This window comes from Copadichromis virginalis, linkage group LG5 (assembly GCF_057382275.1).
Source record: "Copadichromis virginalis isolate Kocher_CV1m ecotype Utaka linkage group LG5, C_Virginalis_male_GT1.1, whole genome shotgun sequence".
Lineage (NCBI taxonomy): Eukaryota > Metazoa > Chordata > Actinopteri > Cichliformes > Cichlidae > Copadichromis > Copadichromis virginalis.
Window position 1 is genome coordinate 24,916,096 of NC_140622.1, and position 16,203 is coordinate 24,932,298.

At 41.3% G+C, this 16,203-nt stretch overlaps 1 protein-coding gene across 1 annotated transcript; it reads left to right on the top strand.

Annotated features, from left to right (window-relative positions):
* Nucleotides 1-8,033: 8,033 nt before the first annotated feature.
* On the top strand, nt 8,034-14,691 carry LOC146709800 (taste receptor type 1 member 3-like). Its single transcript, XM_085458060.1, has 8 exons — nt 8,034-8,236; nt 8,339-8,639; nt 8,761-9,117; nt 9,215-9,640; nt 11,245-11,448; nt 11,559-11,679; nt 12,743-13,113; nt 13,992-14,691. Exons 1-8 carry the CDS (start codon nt 8,034-8,036, stop codon nt 14,592-14,594), a joined length of 2,586 nt encoding a protein of 861 aa, XP_085314186.1. The 3' UTR covers nt 14,595-14,691.
* Nucleotides 14,692-16,203: the final 1,512 nt, after the last annotated feature.

Here is a 16,203-nt window from a genome sequence, read left to right on the forward strand (position 1 = left end):
AAATTGTACCATCACATTAGATTATATGATGCATTGTTTCTGAGTTACTCGAAAATGTGAGGTATAAACATAACACAGAAAGAGTGCTTTGTGCTTATTAATGAACATACAGTCTTGTAGTTGAAATTTTATTATTTTTCAGGATTATTGTTTTGCTTGGAATAATGTTAGTCACAAAATTGTAGCTAAAAGTAGGTAACTGTGAGCTGTGTTATTTTAATATACCGTATTTTCCGCACTATAAGGTGCATTCATCATTAATCAAACAATGGCACGGAGGTGGAGGAAGCAAGAAGAATGAGTTGAGTAAAGTTTAACTTATCTGACTGTTTTGTTTCGCTTAATGTGCCTTATAATCCCGTGTGCCCTATGTATGAAAACAGACCCGTTCATCAACAGTGCGCCTTATAATCCCGTGCGCCTTATTGGAGCCTTATTGAATCACTGACTATAATTTGCTTTTAATCTTTTAACAGCAGATTTCATGTTGTATAACTGACAGGTTTTTTTTCTTTGTTGTATTTGTAATTGAAAGTTGTGAAATTAAATGGAGTATGAGTATGAACTTCATTGTGCGATATTTGACTTTGAAATATAGAAGAAAAAAACTTGCAGTCTACATTCAGCACAAACGTAAGTACAGCACAATGTGTCATTTAAACGAGAACACACTAGTGGTTCGCATTAATTTGTACTGAGGTAGTCTGGGAAATCATGGCACATCAAAAATGAAATCATGGCGTGAGTTTATAATTCAAATATATTATATACATTTTTTTCTAAACCTAAAAAAATGAGCTAAAACTTTTTAAACTGAAGGCTGAGTTGTATGTCCACTGCAGGATTCTGCAGCTATAGTGGGGGCTATTATGTCGGTTGACTTTTGTGGATGAGCAACATCCATCCATCTTCATCTGCTTTATCCGAGGCCGGGTCGCGGGGGCAGCAGCCTAAGCAAAGAGGCCCAGACCTCCCTCTCCCCAGCCACCTCCTCCAGCTTATCCGGGGGATCACCAAGGCGTTCCCAGGCCAGCCGAGAGATATAATCTCTCCAGCGTGTCCTGGGTCTGCCCCGGGGCCTCCTCCCGGTGGGACATGCCTGGAACACCTCACCCAGGAGGCGCCCAGGGGGCATCCTTGTCAGATGCCCGAACCACCTCAGCTGGCTCCCTTCGATGTGGAGCAGCAGCTGCTCTACTCTGAGCCCCTCCCGGATGGCTGAACTTCTCACCCTATCTCTAAGGGAGAGGCCAGCCACCCTTCGGAGGAAGCTCATTTCTGCCGCTTGTATCCGCGATCTCGTTCTTTCGGTCACTACCCACAGCTCGTGGCCATAGGTGAGGGTAGGGACGTAGATCGACCGGTACATTGAGAGCTTCGCTTTTACACTCAGCTCCCTCTTCACCACGACGGACCAGTGCAGCGTCTGCATTACTGCAGCTGCAGCCCCAATCCGTCTGTCGATCTCCGGCTCCCTTCTCCCATCACTCGCGAACAAGACCCCGAGATACTTGAACTCCTCCACTTGGGGCAGGAACTCATCCCCGACCCGGAGTGGGCACTCCACCCTTTTCTGGCTGAGAACCATGGCCTCAGATTTGGAGGTGCTGATCCTCATTCCCGCTGCTTCACACTCGGCTGCTGGATGAGCAACATTGCATGCAAAACAAAAAACAAAACAAAACAACATCTGAAGCCAATAGGGAGGTAAAGTGATATGTATGAAAAAAGATCTTAATATAATGGTTATTATCAACATCACCCATATTAGTGCGACCAGTTATTAATGCATTTCTTTGGTTAAAAATGGCATCAACAACAGAAAAAAAAATAAGCATAAATTTCCACAAAAATGGCTAAAGTTAGCAAAAGCAAAAACAACATCAACAGGTAAGGTTTTGATCTCAGTAAGCAGGTGGGAAGGCATAAGTGCTTATGTGATGATGGATGCCAAAGAGAAACAAATTTTAAACCACAAACAAATGTCTGGAAAATTCTCCGGAAAGATGAATACCACCAACACGGCGCGCGCACACACACACACACACACACACACACACACACACACACACACACACACGAAATATGCAAAGTCCACCTTTACTTCTAGTTACATGTTGATAAAATGCAATAGTTTAACTACATGAAAACTGTTGAGGTCAATAAAAGTGTGTTATGGAATTTTCACATATAATAATCTGAATTTTAAAATGTTCCAAGATGATTGAAAATGTTTCATATAATAATTTTAAAACTTTCATATCCGTATCTATATGTACATTTTTGGTTTTGCTTATGACTTGCTCTTCCGAATGTGTCAGGGTGGGCGGTCAGGAGAAGGAGGACATATGATTTACAGGTGAATTTTCATAAAACCATCGCCCATGATGCGCTGACATATAAGCACATTGACGCGTTCTGGGTTCTGTCTCCTGCTTATCGGCATTATGGCTTCACATTTTATTCTGCTGGCTTTGCGCTGTTTCTTTAAACCTGCTGGAATGCAGTTCAACTGCCTTTAAGTGGGGATCTGGAAGCAAAATCTATCCCTGGAAGGTGATTTATTTTTTTCTAATTTAGTACACAATTCAGAATCAAGGTTATAAATAATAATAAAAATAATTTACATATTTACAGCTGTCTGAGGCTTTAAGGAACACTTCTGTTAACATCAATGGCACACGTATAGAGTTTGATTAACAAAGCAGCCCAAACATAGGATATTGCGCCTTATTGCTAAGGCTAAGCACTATGTCCCTCATAAAGATCTTGTAAAGCTCATTCATGCTTTTGTGACTTCTAGATTGGATTACTGTAATTCTCTCTACTTTGGTCTTCAATCTGCTCTCCTTCACAGACTTCAGCTTGTCCAGAATGCTGCGGCTCGCCTCCTGACTGGCACTAGAAAGCATGCCTCTATCACCCCTGTTCTTATTGATTTGCATTGGTTACCCATAAAATATCGCATTGAATTTAAAATATTATTGCTCACCTTTAAAATTATAAATAATTTAGCCCCTCGTTATCTTGCCGATCTTCTTAGCCATCAGGTCTTCAGCCCAATTACTCCTGGCTCAGCCTAGCTCTAGACTTAAATCTAGGGGTGACCGTGCTTTTGCCCTGGTTGCACCGAATCTGTGGAACAACCTTCCTATCGCTATCCATCCATCAGATTTCATTTTATCTTTTAAATCCTCCAGGCCTCGAGGGCTGAGTCACCCTAGGTCAACACACCTGAATCAAATGATTAGTTCATTACCAGGCCTCTGAAGAACTTCAAGTGATGTAGATCATGGGTCTGTACTCTACAAAATGCACTAGATTATAATAATTATTGTTTCTCAATTACTCTACAATCACATAATACATACAGCAAATAACATAAAAAGAATGTTGTGTGTTTATTTAGCAACATGTAGTCTACAATACATTCTTACTTGTACATGAGCTTTTGTGAAAGAATTATTTGTCAGGAATGTTGTTGTGTTTGTGGTAATGTTGGTCATAACAGCATGAACTGAATAAAAATAATGATGCAATTAAACATACGGTGTGACAAAAGTGTACTATGAGGTATTTTACTTGAATATATGATACGTATATATTTTCACAGTGTGGAAATCCATTAGAAATAGAAATTCTGCACTCACTGCATCTATCCATCCATTTTCTGCCACTTCTTCACATCTGGGTTGTTGGATCAACAACCTCAACATCCCAGATGCCTAGACCTCCCGCGTCCCAGTCACTTCCTCCTCCTCTAGCTCATCTGGGGGAAAATCCTATTTCTAAAGACCAGTCATCCTTCAGAGAAGATTCAATTTGCTTTATTTTCATTTAGCACTACCTCAAAGACGCAATGTGGAAGGCAATTACGTTTCACAAGCTCACATGACGATTCATCAGTCAGTAGAGTTTTTGATGTGCTGAGGTATATTCCCCACATGGGGAGCTAGAATGGTGGCGAGGTACTTGGAAACGTTGTAGGTGGCTGTTTATACTGCTAACAATGGGGCTGAGTGGAACTAATCCTTTGTGGATCTTTGGAAGTTCATATATGCAAAGTATAGCATCCCCTGGGTACAGACAGTGGCACAAAAATTCATTTGTGCAGTGGAGCGAGAAGTGCTCACACCTCTACATTTGGAGAAACCAAACATCCACTCTATAAATGCATGGCACAACATAGAAGAGCCACGTCGACAGGAGAAGACTCAGCTGTACAACTGCATCTAAAGGATAATGGTCACTCTTTCAAGAATGCCAATGTTAACATTTTGGACAGAGAAGGAAGATGGTTTGAAAGAGGACTGACAGAAGCCATCTATGTCCACTGTGATCGACCATACTTGAACAGAGGAGGTGCCATACAACATCAGCTGTCTATCAGTTACAATGTTGTTTTGAGATCCCTTCTCAGGTTCTTTAACCCCCACTCACATCTTGCGTCAAATGACCTCAAAAGGTCACATGATAGGTTGAGGCAAGGACTCACAATGGTTTCACCCGAAACCTCTGCTAATAATGACCCACACCCCTTTTTGACACCTTGGCTCATGTGATGAAACACATGATTTTAATAGTGGGTCAAAGACCCTATTAAGGGGTAACTCCCACTAAGGTTTAAATATCTGGGACTCTCCACCATTTGGTCTTAAAACTTGTAACATCCCCCAGGAGGATGTTGGTTTTCTTCTTTCAACTAACTCCTTATGTTATGTCTTGGCTCCATCTCCTCTGTCCTGATTGGATGCTACTCACAGATATCCAGCTAATTGTCAATCAGCAGAGAGCTACTTAAGACCTGTGGAACTGTGTTTTTGGGCCCTCTGGCCATTTTGATTGCATGCCTTTGTGACTTGTATCTGCATTTTTATGTTTTCATTTTCAGACTGCCTGTAGGGGAGAGCTGCCTTTTATTTTGACACCCTGTTTTCTCCTGTTTATGTGTTGTTAGCAGTGTTGGGAAGGTTACTTTTAAAATGTATTCCATTACAGAATACAGAATACATGCCCTAAAATGTATTCTGTAACGTATTCCGTTACGTTACTCAATGACAGTAACGTATTCTGAATACTTTGGATTACTTAATAGATTATCATGCTTTTTACAACAACGTGAATGTACTATTGCTGTGTGATTTATTACTATTACTGAAGGTCCGCGACTCCAAACTGTAGTAAAGGGACCTCTGACTAATACGGCGGGGTCCCTGTCGGCTCGTACCCGAAAAATAGCTTTACTTTGTTGTGTGGGTCAACTCTGCTTGCCAGAGACAGAGAGGCGTTGAAAGGCTGCTCCAACGGAACTTATTGTTTTCGGAGGAAAACACGAACACGGTGTACAGTCGAGTCTTAATAGCTTACTTACAACTGGGCTCGTCAGGCACTCTTCTTGGCTGCAGTGGTTATTATTATATTTACATGCTTCCAGCTCCCGTTTTTCCTCGATGACAACTCGTACCTTTCCACTCCCCTTTTTCTCCCTTCTCGCGCTCACAGACCCATAACGTGTATGGCAGTCCATTCTCCCTGCAACACGGACTACACTGCCCATGATGCTACATTCTTTAGAGCTATGCTGGTAGCATTCTGCCTGTTAGCTTAGCACAACAACAACAACAACAACGAAAAGGCGCTCTCTCACCCAGGAAACACACAGTCACAGAGAGAGAGAGAGCGTCGCCCTGTAACCATGGCAACCGTAACGCTGCCGCCTGGAACAACAGAACGTAGCTGTCAAACAAAACCCAAACAGTCCTGACCCGCGACAAAATGAAACAGGAAAGTACCGCAGTGTAATCCATTTATTTCAACAAAGTAACTGTATTCTAAATACCACCTTTTTAAACGGTAACTGTAACGGAATACAGTTACTCATATTTTGTATTTTAAATACGTAACGGCGGTACATGTATTCCGTTACTCCCCAATACTGGTTGTTAGGTAGGTTATGGTTATAGGTTGTATAGTTTTTTTCTTTTTTTTTTATTGTTTTCTTTGGAGTTAGGTCAATTTCCTTTATTTTCATATCAGGAATGTTTTGTTTGTTATGTTGGCCTTGGCTCTCCCTGAAATTATTGCCTCAGTCTGAACCATGATTTCAACGCTAGCATGAAATAAACATTTGAAAATTAGCATCTTGGCTCCTCCTTCACTATTTACCTTTATGTTAGTGTTTTTTACCTTTATGTTTATGTTTTTTTTTTCACAATCTTCATTTGAAGAATTAGGGGCTGCAGGCAGAGCAGGAGTAATAATATCAGTAGTGTAACAATATCAGTAACTTAGCAACTTGTCCGTGACCTGGAGTGAGCACTCCACCCTTTTCTGGCTGAGAACCATGGCCTCAGACTTGGAGGTGCTAATTTTCATCCCCATCTTTCATTCTTGGCTGTGAACCACTACGGTATGGTTTCATATAAACTTGGCACAAAAAGTACATTTGTTTGATTATTTTTTTGTTGTAACAATGATCTGTGCCAATAAATGTTATACTCTTGGAAAGCCTGTTTATTTCTACTTAACTGCTGCCACAAGGAAAATGCTTTTGTGGGTTGAGCAGCAGAACTGAGTGTATGGGTTGTGGCCATGGCTGTTGATTCTTATTTTGCTGTCATTTATTATATGATTGAAGAGTGTTTGAAAACCTTTGATCTTCTGACTTGCTATTTGTCCATCAATCAGAGGTCCACTGGATGTAATGAGAAAGACCTGGGAGGACAGGGTTAAGGACAAAAAAAGACAACAATAAAGAAATATAGTAAATTATCTATGTATAGAGCAATAGAGCATATTATCCCTTGATAAACTCCCCAATGTGTGTAGCTTTGGTCTCGGGTCCAGGATGTATTGAATTTCACTTACCTTGGAGACTTCGGCAAAGCGCCCTCGCAACACTGGCAGCAGGCTCAGTGCCACCATCTGGGCCTTCCCCCTGTAGCAACACTGCCCACTCCTGAATGTGCTGTGGCATTCCTTTGCTTTCACTTTGAACTCTATGATGGCCTGAGGATGGTCTCCACCCCCATCCAGTCCAGCCTCAGCATCAGTCACGGAGAGTGTAGCAGAGGCACCAGTGAGGAACCAGTCTCTACATAACCTGCCTCAGGCGCTCAGCCTGGTACTACAGCTTCTCCAGTTGCACTTGCCATATTGCCGCCTGCTCTTGCTGACAGTGCTACAACTTTCACCACCATATGCACCAGCAATAAGTCAGGCTATGTCTCCAACATTCCTTGGCTGGATTTCTGCCCAACTGTGAAACACACCAGTTCTGGGACCCCACCAAGACACACAGACAGCATTGCAGGCAAGTGATCTTTTATTTACAGGGATTTCCACTCTTGAGCTTTTGAACCTATTGCACCACCCTTCCTCTGCACCACTCTTCCTCTGCAGAAGAGCCGTAGACCAAACTCCACCACAGTATCATCTGTCCTCAATTTAGTAGAATAAAAGGGAGAATAAACAGAAAACACATAATGAGAACCCACATACTCCAACACAACTCAAACACGAGAAACCACGAATCATGACACTTATGAGATATAGTTAGACAAAAGAGAAACAAATTTCACACCACAAACAAATATCAACACATTTCAGGAAATTACCCTGGTTAGATAACACCACTGGAACAGCATAAGCAAACATATCTCTACACATTGTGCAAAGCGAGTCGTTGCTCGAGCAAAATGTTATAAATACATTATCCTAACCATGTGAAAAACATTAAGGTATAGGAGACTGCATCATTTCTTGCTCCCACGATATTTCAAATTAAAAAATCGTTTTGGTATGATTGGAAAAAATAGATTAATCATGTCAAAAGGTTCACTTGTATTCAAATTTGATTTGTTATGTGTATGATTTGCATTTGCTTTTGCTAATGTGTCAGGTTTGGTTGGGCAAGTGAGGGAAGGCATGATGAGGACTTCCAGGTGAATTTGTATAAAACAATAATTTCCGAAACACTGACATAAGCACTCTGCTCTTATTGCTGTGGCTTCAGTCTCCCTCTTATTGGCGTCATGGCTTCATGTCTCACTCTGCTGGTTTTGTGCTGTTTCTTTACACTGAGCTGCAGTGAGAGTTTGCCTGAATGGGTCAGCAACATTTCGACCAACCTCTTCAGTTTGTCTGGGGACATTATGCTCGGAGGGCTCTTTCCCATTAATGATGTCACCAGCAGCCTCAGTGACATAACAGAGCCCAACCAGATAAGATGTGAAAGGTAAGGATGGTTATGAACAACGCTTTCTTAACAACATGAGATTCAAAATAACTAACCCTGACTTACAATGACTTCTACTGTTTTCTGCTTGCTGCTGAACAGTGCAAATAATGTTGTACTGGGACTTGCTATATCAATGAAATACGCAGTGGATGAAATCAACGGAAATCAGACTCTCCTCCCTGGCATCAAGTTAGGTTATGAAATCTATGACACATGCAGACAATCTTCAGTAATTATAAACCCTACTCTGTCTCTCCTAACTGAAAAATCCAGCCAAGAACTACCTGTGCGGTGTAATTACACTGACCATGAGCCCAGTATAGTTGCAGTTATTGGTCCTTTTGAATCAGAAATGGTGTCAGTTATTGGAAAACTCCTGGGATTTTTTATGCTACCACAGGTTTGAATACACATACATTTTGTAGTTATCAGATTTTTTTCTCTTGATTTACAAATTTGAGACTTGCAAAAATATTTTAAATGTAAAAGTAAATCGTTTCTGTTTTTAATTTTCACACCAGATTAGTTATGGGGCCACCAGCGACATGTTCAGTGATAAACTTCTCTACCCGTCATTCTTTCGTACTGTGCCAAGTGATAAATGGCAAGTGGATGTCATGATAAAGCTAATACAGGAGTTTGGCTGGAACTGGGTTGCAATTGTGGGCAGCGACGAGGAGTACGGGCAACGAGGTGTGCAGATGTTCACTAAAATGACAGTAAACACATCTATCTGTGTGGCCTATCAGGGCCTGATTCCAGTGTACACTGACCCCGAACCAGCGATCGAAACCATCATAAATGATATCCAAACGACCAATGTCAGAGTGGTAGTGGTGTTTTCTCTCGCAGAGAAAGCTGAATACTTTTTTAGAGAGGTTAGTGAAACAGAGATTTAAAGTGATTCACAAATGTATTATTTTCTGCTAATGGACAGTTTGTTCAGTACCAGTCAACCAATGCAATTTATTCCAGGTTATCAGGAGTAATTTAACAGCTGTGTGGCTCGGCAGCACAAGTTGGGCAATACATACTCGAGTGACTTCTCTGCCCAACATTGAAACAGTTGGCACAATCATTGGATTTGTTCACAAAACAGACACCCTCGGCCTGTTCAAAGATTATGCAATGGAGCTTTTCAAGAAACTCAGTGAAGAGCGGACAAAGACATCCACTCCAACCACAAATCCTGACAGTCAAAACAATCCAAACAATCGCTGCCCACAATGCTGGAATTTGTCACTAGACAACATTAGCATAGTGGAAGCACCTGCAGTCCAGAAATCAGCTTTCAGTGTGTATGCTGCTGTTTACAGTGTAGCACAGGCACTGCATAACCTGCTGGAGTGCAATTCAACTGCCTGTAAGTGGGGATCTGGAAGCAAAATCTATCCCTGGAAGGTGATTTCTTTTATTTTTCTACTATATGAGACACTGTCAAAGGAGCTTGCAAAGAAAAGCGTCTGGACTTCTTTAAGTTGCTTGAAGACGTTTCACCTCTCATCCGAGAAGCTTCTTCAGTTCTAAGGTCAAATGGTGGAGAGTCCCAGATATAACCTAGTGGGAGTGACCCCCACAGAGGGACAAAAGGACCCCCTGATGATCCTCTAATCACCTGAGCCAAGGTGTGAAATTGGGTGTGGGACCCAATCAGCCAGAGTTTCGGGTGTGTTCATTGTGAAACCTGGCCCCACCTTGTCATGCGAATTCCTGAGGTCAGATGGCCCAGGATGTGAGTGGGCGTTAAGGCGTCTGGGAAGGGATCTCAAAACTGGATTATAGATGGCAGAGAGTTGGTGTCGTAAACCCCCGCCTCTGTTCAAAGATGGTTGGGGATGTCTTTCGGGTGAACCAGTTTCTGTCTGAGTGTGTTGCTGGGTCTGAAATACACTGGGATGTCATGCTTGGAGAAAACTCTCCTGAGTTTTTCTGATACATAGGGGATGACAATGTTGTTGCGTCTGTCCTTCTTATCCTCCTTCGCTGGTGTCACCTGAGCCAGCGAAGGAGGCTCAGGTGACACTGAGCCTCCTTCGCTCAGTGTCACCTGAGCGGATAAGAAGGACTTCGCTGGTGTCCTTCTTATCCACCAGCGAAGGAGGATAAGAAGGACAGACGCAACAACATTGTCATCCCCTATGTATCAGAAAAACTCAGGAGAGTTTTCTCCAAGCATGACATCCCAGTGTATTTCAGACCCAGCAACACACTCAGACAGAAACTGGTTCACCCGAAAGACAAAACGCCAAAACACAAACTTAACAACGTGGTGTATGCTGTACAGTGCAGTGAGGAATGCTCAGACCTCTACATTGGAGAGACCAAACAGCCACTTCACAAGCGCATGGCACAACACAGAAGAGCCACCTCCACAGGACAAGACTCAGCAGTCCATCTGCATCTTAAGGATAAAGGACACTCTTTCGAGGATGCCAATGTTCACATTTTGGACAGAGAGGACAGATGGTTTGAAAGAGGAGTGAAAGAAGCCATCTATGTCCACTGTGAGCGACCATCTTTGAACAGAGGCGGGGGTTTACGACACCAACTCTCTGCCATCTATAATCCAGTTTTGAGATCCCTTCCCAGACGCCTTAACGCCCACTCACATCCTGGGCCATCTGACCTCAGGAATTCGCATGACAAGGTGGGGCCAGGTTTCACAATGAACACACCCGAAACTCTGGCTGATTGGGTCCCACACCCAATTTCACACCTTGGCTCAGGTGATTAGAGGATCATCAGGGGGTCCTTTTGTCCCTCTGTGGGGGTCACTCCCACTAGGTTATATCTGGGACTCTCCACCATTTGACCTTAGAACTGAAGAAGCTTCTCGGATGAGAGGTGAAACGTCTTCAAGCAACTTAAAGAAGTCCAGACGCTTTTCTTTGCAAGCTCCTTTGACTACGATGACCTGGATGACTGAGAACCTTCACAGATATATGAGACACTATACAAAGTTTGGAATCGAGCTTATCAGTAACAACAATAATTGCATTTTGCAGCTCTTGCAGGTTTTAAAGAACACTTCTGTTAACATAAATGGCACACGTCTAGACTTTGACAATGATGGCAATCCGAACATAGGATACAATATGATTCAGTGGATCTGGACAAACTCATCTCAAGTGGACTTTAGAAATGTGGGAGAATATACTGAACAAAAGCTGTTCCTCAACAAGTCCCTCTTTCAGTGGCACACTAAACAGGTAACGCTTGTAACTCAGAAAAATCTTCACAACTTCTAGCATGTAAAAGCTTTCATGTCCAGTTCATGATCTATTTTAAGATCTTAAATTTTGTACCGCAACCTTCACAGATTCCTGTGTCCACCTGTTCAGCAAAATGTGACAGAGGCCAGGTCCTCAGAGTCAAGGGTTTCTATTCCTGCTGTTTTGACTGCATCGACTGTTTGGCAGGCACCTACCAGGCAAATGAAGGTGATGTTGTCTCAGATGAGATTCATGCTCATACAGAGCAACCAGTAAGAATCCACAGTGTTATGTGACAGCCTTATTCCAGAATGGATTAAATTCATTTTCACCTCAAGAGTTCACACATAATACTTCATGTTGGCAAAGTGAAAAAAATTCTATGTCTTAATTCTACAAAATAAATATAAGTTTTTCTAAAAATAAAACATATAAACTGTAAATAAGTGTTCACAGCCTTTTCTCAATACTTTATTAAAGCACCTTTGGTAGCAATTACAGCCTCTAGTCTTTTTGACTATGATGCTACATTCTTGGCATTCCTGGTTTTGGGCAGTTTCTCCCATTCTTCCTTGCAGAACCTCTGAAACTCCATCGAGTTTGATGGAGAGTGTAATTGCACAGCCATTTTCAGACCTCTCCAGAAATATTCAATTGGATTCAAGTGTGGGCTTTGGCTAGGCCAATTAAGGATATTCAGAGCGGTCCCGAACCCACTCCTTTGTTATGATGCCTGTGTGCTTAAGGTTGTTGTTCTTTTGGAAGATGAACTTGAACCTGATGAATCAGAGGTCCAGAGCACTGGTTGCCTCCAGACATGACACTTGGAATTAATGTCAAACAGTTCAATCTTTGTTTTATCAGACCAGAGAATTTTGTTTCTCGTGGTCTGAGAGTCCTTCAAGTACCTTTTTGAGAAACTCCAGGCAGGCTGCTATGTGCTTATTCTTGTGGAGTGGCTTCTCTCTTGCGAGTCTACCCTTCAGGCCTGATCAGTGAAGTGTTTTAGGCATGGTTGTTGCTCTCACATACACTGCAACTATGGAACCTTATATAGACAGATGTGTCCCTTTCCAAATCATTAGGTCTTGTTAATTAGGGCAATACATTTCTCCTCTTCAAATCAGGGGAATGATTTTTATCTCTTTCTGTGTAAGAAGGCATAAAAATGAAGTAAGTCACACATGTAGCCTGTGCAAGATAGGATCTCTAAATGGTGCGTGTGTGTACTGTTGTGATGTTTTATTTTGCTTTTTAATTTAGCCATATTTTTGTGCTTTCCCAATCATAGACGACACCCAGTGTACTAAATGTCCCAACGGTCAGTGGTCCCAGCATCGCAGCACGAACTGCACTGACCCCATCTTTAAGTTTTTCACCTGGGACAGCGAGGATGCTGTGATAATGATGCTGGTTGGTGTGCTGCTGCTGATATGTCAGGGGTCGGTGGGTGTCATGTTCCTGATGCACCGAGGAACCCCCCTGGTAAAGGCCTCGGGGGGACCCTTGAGTTTTGTGGCTGTGCTCGGCCTGATGGGAGCATGTCTCAGTCTGCTGCTCTTCCTGGGGGAGCCCAGGGATGTGGTCTGCCATCTTCAGCTGCCCTTCACTTCCATTTTCCAGACTGTCACCCTCTCCGTTATCCTGTCCATCTCACTACAGGTGAGTTAATACTGGTGAAATACTGCCCCACAATGGCAGTGTGCAGAAATGGCAGAATCAGTTAAAGAACATGCTCGATAAAATACAGATAGAAGGTATGCAGTGTGTTAATTTTTCTGTCTTCCCTAAGCTTTCCAGTCTTCAATAATTTTTGTTTCTAACTTTAATTTGATAATTGCTACTGACACATACTTACACAAATTAGAGATATCACATGTATTTATTGGCCAGTTTTCAAGGAACGTTTACTTTTGCAAGACAGACCAGATATATAGCATGACACAGAAACAAAACCGTTCAAGAGCTATTAATATGTATATACTCCCATCAATAAAAGAAAATCTACATTTTCAATTTAATACATGCAATTTAAATAAAACCCCACAAAATTGTGTAAAACATAGTAAAAACATCAGTCATGATCAGTGTGTGGTGTCAAGAAAAGGGATTTCAGTAAGAACTTTACAAATAATACACCAACAGCAAAAAACGATCATAAATTGTAAAAAGGTGGCATTTTACATATAAAAGGTCAAAGGTCAATTTAACTGCTACGGCTCAGTATTTTGCAAAAACATTTTTCTGTCTAATATCTATGAGGCAGTTGTAACCATTTGGCTTGATGCTCAGCTTCATCTTCATTGCAGTGTTTCCACATTTTAGAATTTTTACCTTATTTTCAGCGTAAACTGTAACTTGACAGGTTTGTGGAGGCATACAAGTGTAATCTACTTTAGATTTCTCAAAAAAATTCAGAAGTTGTTTTTAGTGAAAGCGCATAAAAGCACAAGCGCTTTTGGACAAAACACATAATGTAATATAAGAAAAATAAAAAATAAAGATATAATCAGGATGATAACTTCTTCTTTTTTTAACAGATAATTTGCGTGACAGAGTTCCCAGAGATGGCTGCCTCTCACCTGCATTTGTTAAGAGGCCCTGTGAGCTGGCTGTTTGTGCTGATCTGCTGCGCTGTGCAGGCTGGTCTCTGTGGCTGGTTTGTTCAAGAAGGACCTTCATTGTCTGAATATGTGGCAAATATGACAATAGACTTTGTAGAATTCTTCCTCTCGTGTCCTGTTTCATCTTTGACTGGATTTGCTTTAATGCAAGTTTTCAATGGTGCAATGGCCCTTGCATCATTCATATGCACCTTCATAGCAGTGGAGCCTCTTCATCAGTATAACTTAGCCAGAGACATCACCTTTTCCACCCTGATTTACTGTGTCATTTGGGTGATCTTTATTCCAATCTACGTAGGCAACAACAGTGATAATAACAAGATCCGGTCAATTGTCCATGTTTATTTCAGCCTAGCAAGCAACTTTGGACTGCTGGCAGCCTACTACTTTCCAAAATGTTACTTCTTGTTAAAGAAACCTGAATTAAACACAGCAAAGTACTTCTGTACCTTCTTAGAGGGCGTCCCACCAACTCAAACTCAAGAAGAGCAACAGCCAAAAGCACAGGAAGGACAATAAAACAACTGAGCTTCTTATTAAGAAAATCAAAGAATCTCAAAATTCCATAGCTTTTGCTTTCTATGAGGATAGGAATGATTGAGTAATTTGCAGCATAGTTCAGTACACCACAAAAGAAACTAGATAATATTATAAAAATAGTTGTTTCTGAATTACTCTACAATCACGTAATACATATAGCAAATAACACAGAAAGTGCATTGCATTTATATAATAATGTGTAGTCTGCAAAAGAGTTTAAAATAGATTTGTACCTGTAAACTATTTTATTCAAGAATTTTTTTTCTATATTTCTTTTGTTTGTGTTACTGCAGTTTCATGAACTGGATGAAAATAATGAAGCAATTAGACATACTGTACTGTGACAGTTTTTTATCTCTAACACTGGATTTTTAACCTACAATGTTTATCATTTAAAAATATAATAATTGCTTTTCTCTTTAAAAATACTCTCAAGTTATCTAAAAGTAAAATTGTTATGTACACAATTCTGCCTCAGAGTAATACACATTAAATTATCAAAATCTTGATACACTGACTAAGTTTGGGTTTAATCTTTTCTCTGGTAAAGACAGATTGTAAATTTATTGTTGTGAAACTGGTTCCGTCTTTTTTTTCTTTTTTGCATTAATACTTGTGGTGTGAACTTCATAAATAATATAGAATGTGTTGTACACTATTGTACTTGCAGTGTATTTTCATCTTAAATACATTAAAATACTAGTCAAAAATATTTGACATGCTCAGTACAAAACCTGAGAGCTATTTATTACTAAATAAAGCTGCCATATTGTGTGTGTGTGTGTGTGTGTGTGTGTGTGTGTGTGTGTGTGTGTGTGTGTGTGTGTGTGTGTGTGCATGAGAAGCAAATCTTTAAGAGGGAGAAACTGAGGAACTCTGCAGTGACATCAGAGTGCACACAGGTGAGTAAGTGTGTATCCAACCGCTTCCAGGTGCCACAGGCAAGAAAAGCTTTGAGGCCATAATTTTCAAACATATATCCACATGATTTGCAATGCTGAGTTGTACTTAGCCTAATGCTGGGCGATAGAACGATAACGATATGTATCGCGATATAACTTTTACTCGATAGAGAAATTAAGCTATCGCGATAGACCTCGCCGCTCTTGTCCTATTAAAAAAAAAAAAAAAAAAAAAAAAAAAAAAAGGTCAGCCAATCCAAATTAAGTAACCCAGAGCCGAACCAATCACAGCCGCAGCGTCACGTCGCGTGACTTGTTACGTACAGCACAAGTGCCAAGCTGCACGTGTGTTTGTTTAGGAAGCAGCCAGCAGGTAATGGAGCCAGCGCGTAATGGAGGAAATGAGTGTGCCGACTAGAAAAATCAACCGAGCGTGACCGAAGAGAAAACAGATGATGGTTCCAATGCCGGAGAGATTGTCGAACGGAAGAGCCAAAGAAGTTCCGTAGTGTGAAGGTATTTCGGCTATTTCAAGTCTGACAAAAAACAGAGTAGCGTGCACTGTAAATTGTGCCGAAAGCAAGTCTGGAAATACAATAAACTGGTGCATGCGTCACACTGTGCGCCACGTTATTGTTTCGGTGAAATGAATTTCTACAATACTGTTACTGTTAATTCTACTCTCT

Excerpts from the sequence above, each read along its gene's own strand:
- LOC146709800 (XM_085458060.1), top strand. The coding sequence starts at position 8,034 with ATGGCTTCATGTCTCACTCTGCTGGTTTTGTGCTGTTTCTTTACACTG. Across the intron at positions 11,680-12,742 it reads CACCTACCAGGCAAATGAAG|ACGACACCCAGTGTACTAAA; the intron begins GTGATGTTGTCT and ends TCCCAATCATAG. Across the intron at positions 13,114-13,991 it reads TCCTGTCCATCTCACTACAG|ATAATTTGCGTGACAGAGTT; the intron begins GTGAGTTAATAC and ends TTTTTTTAACAG.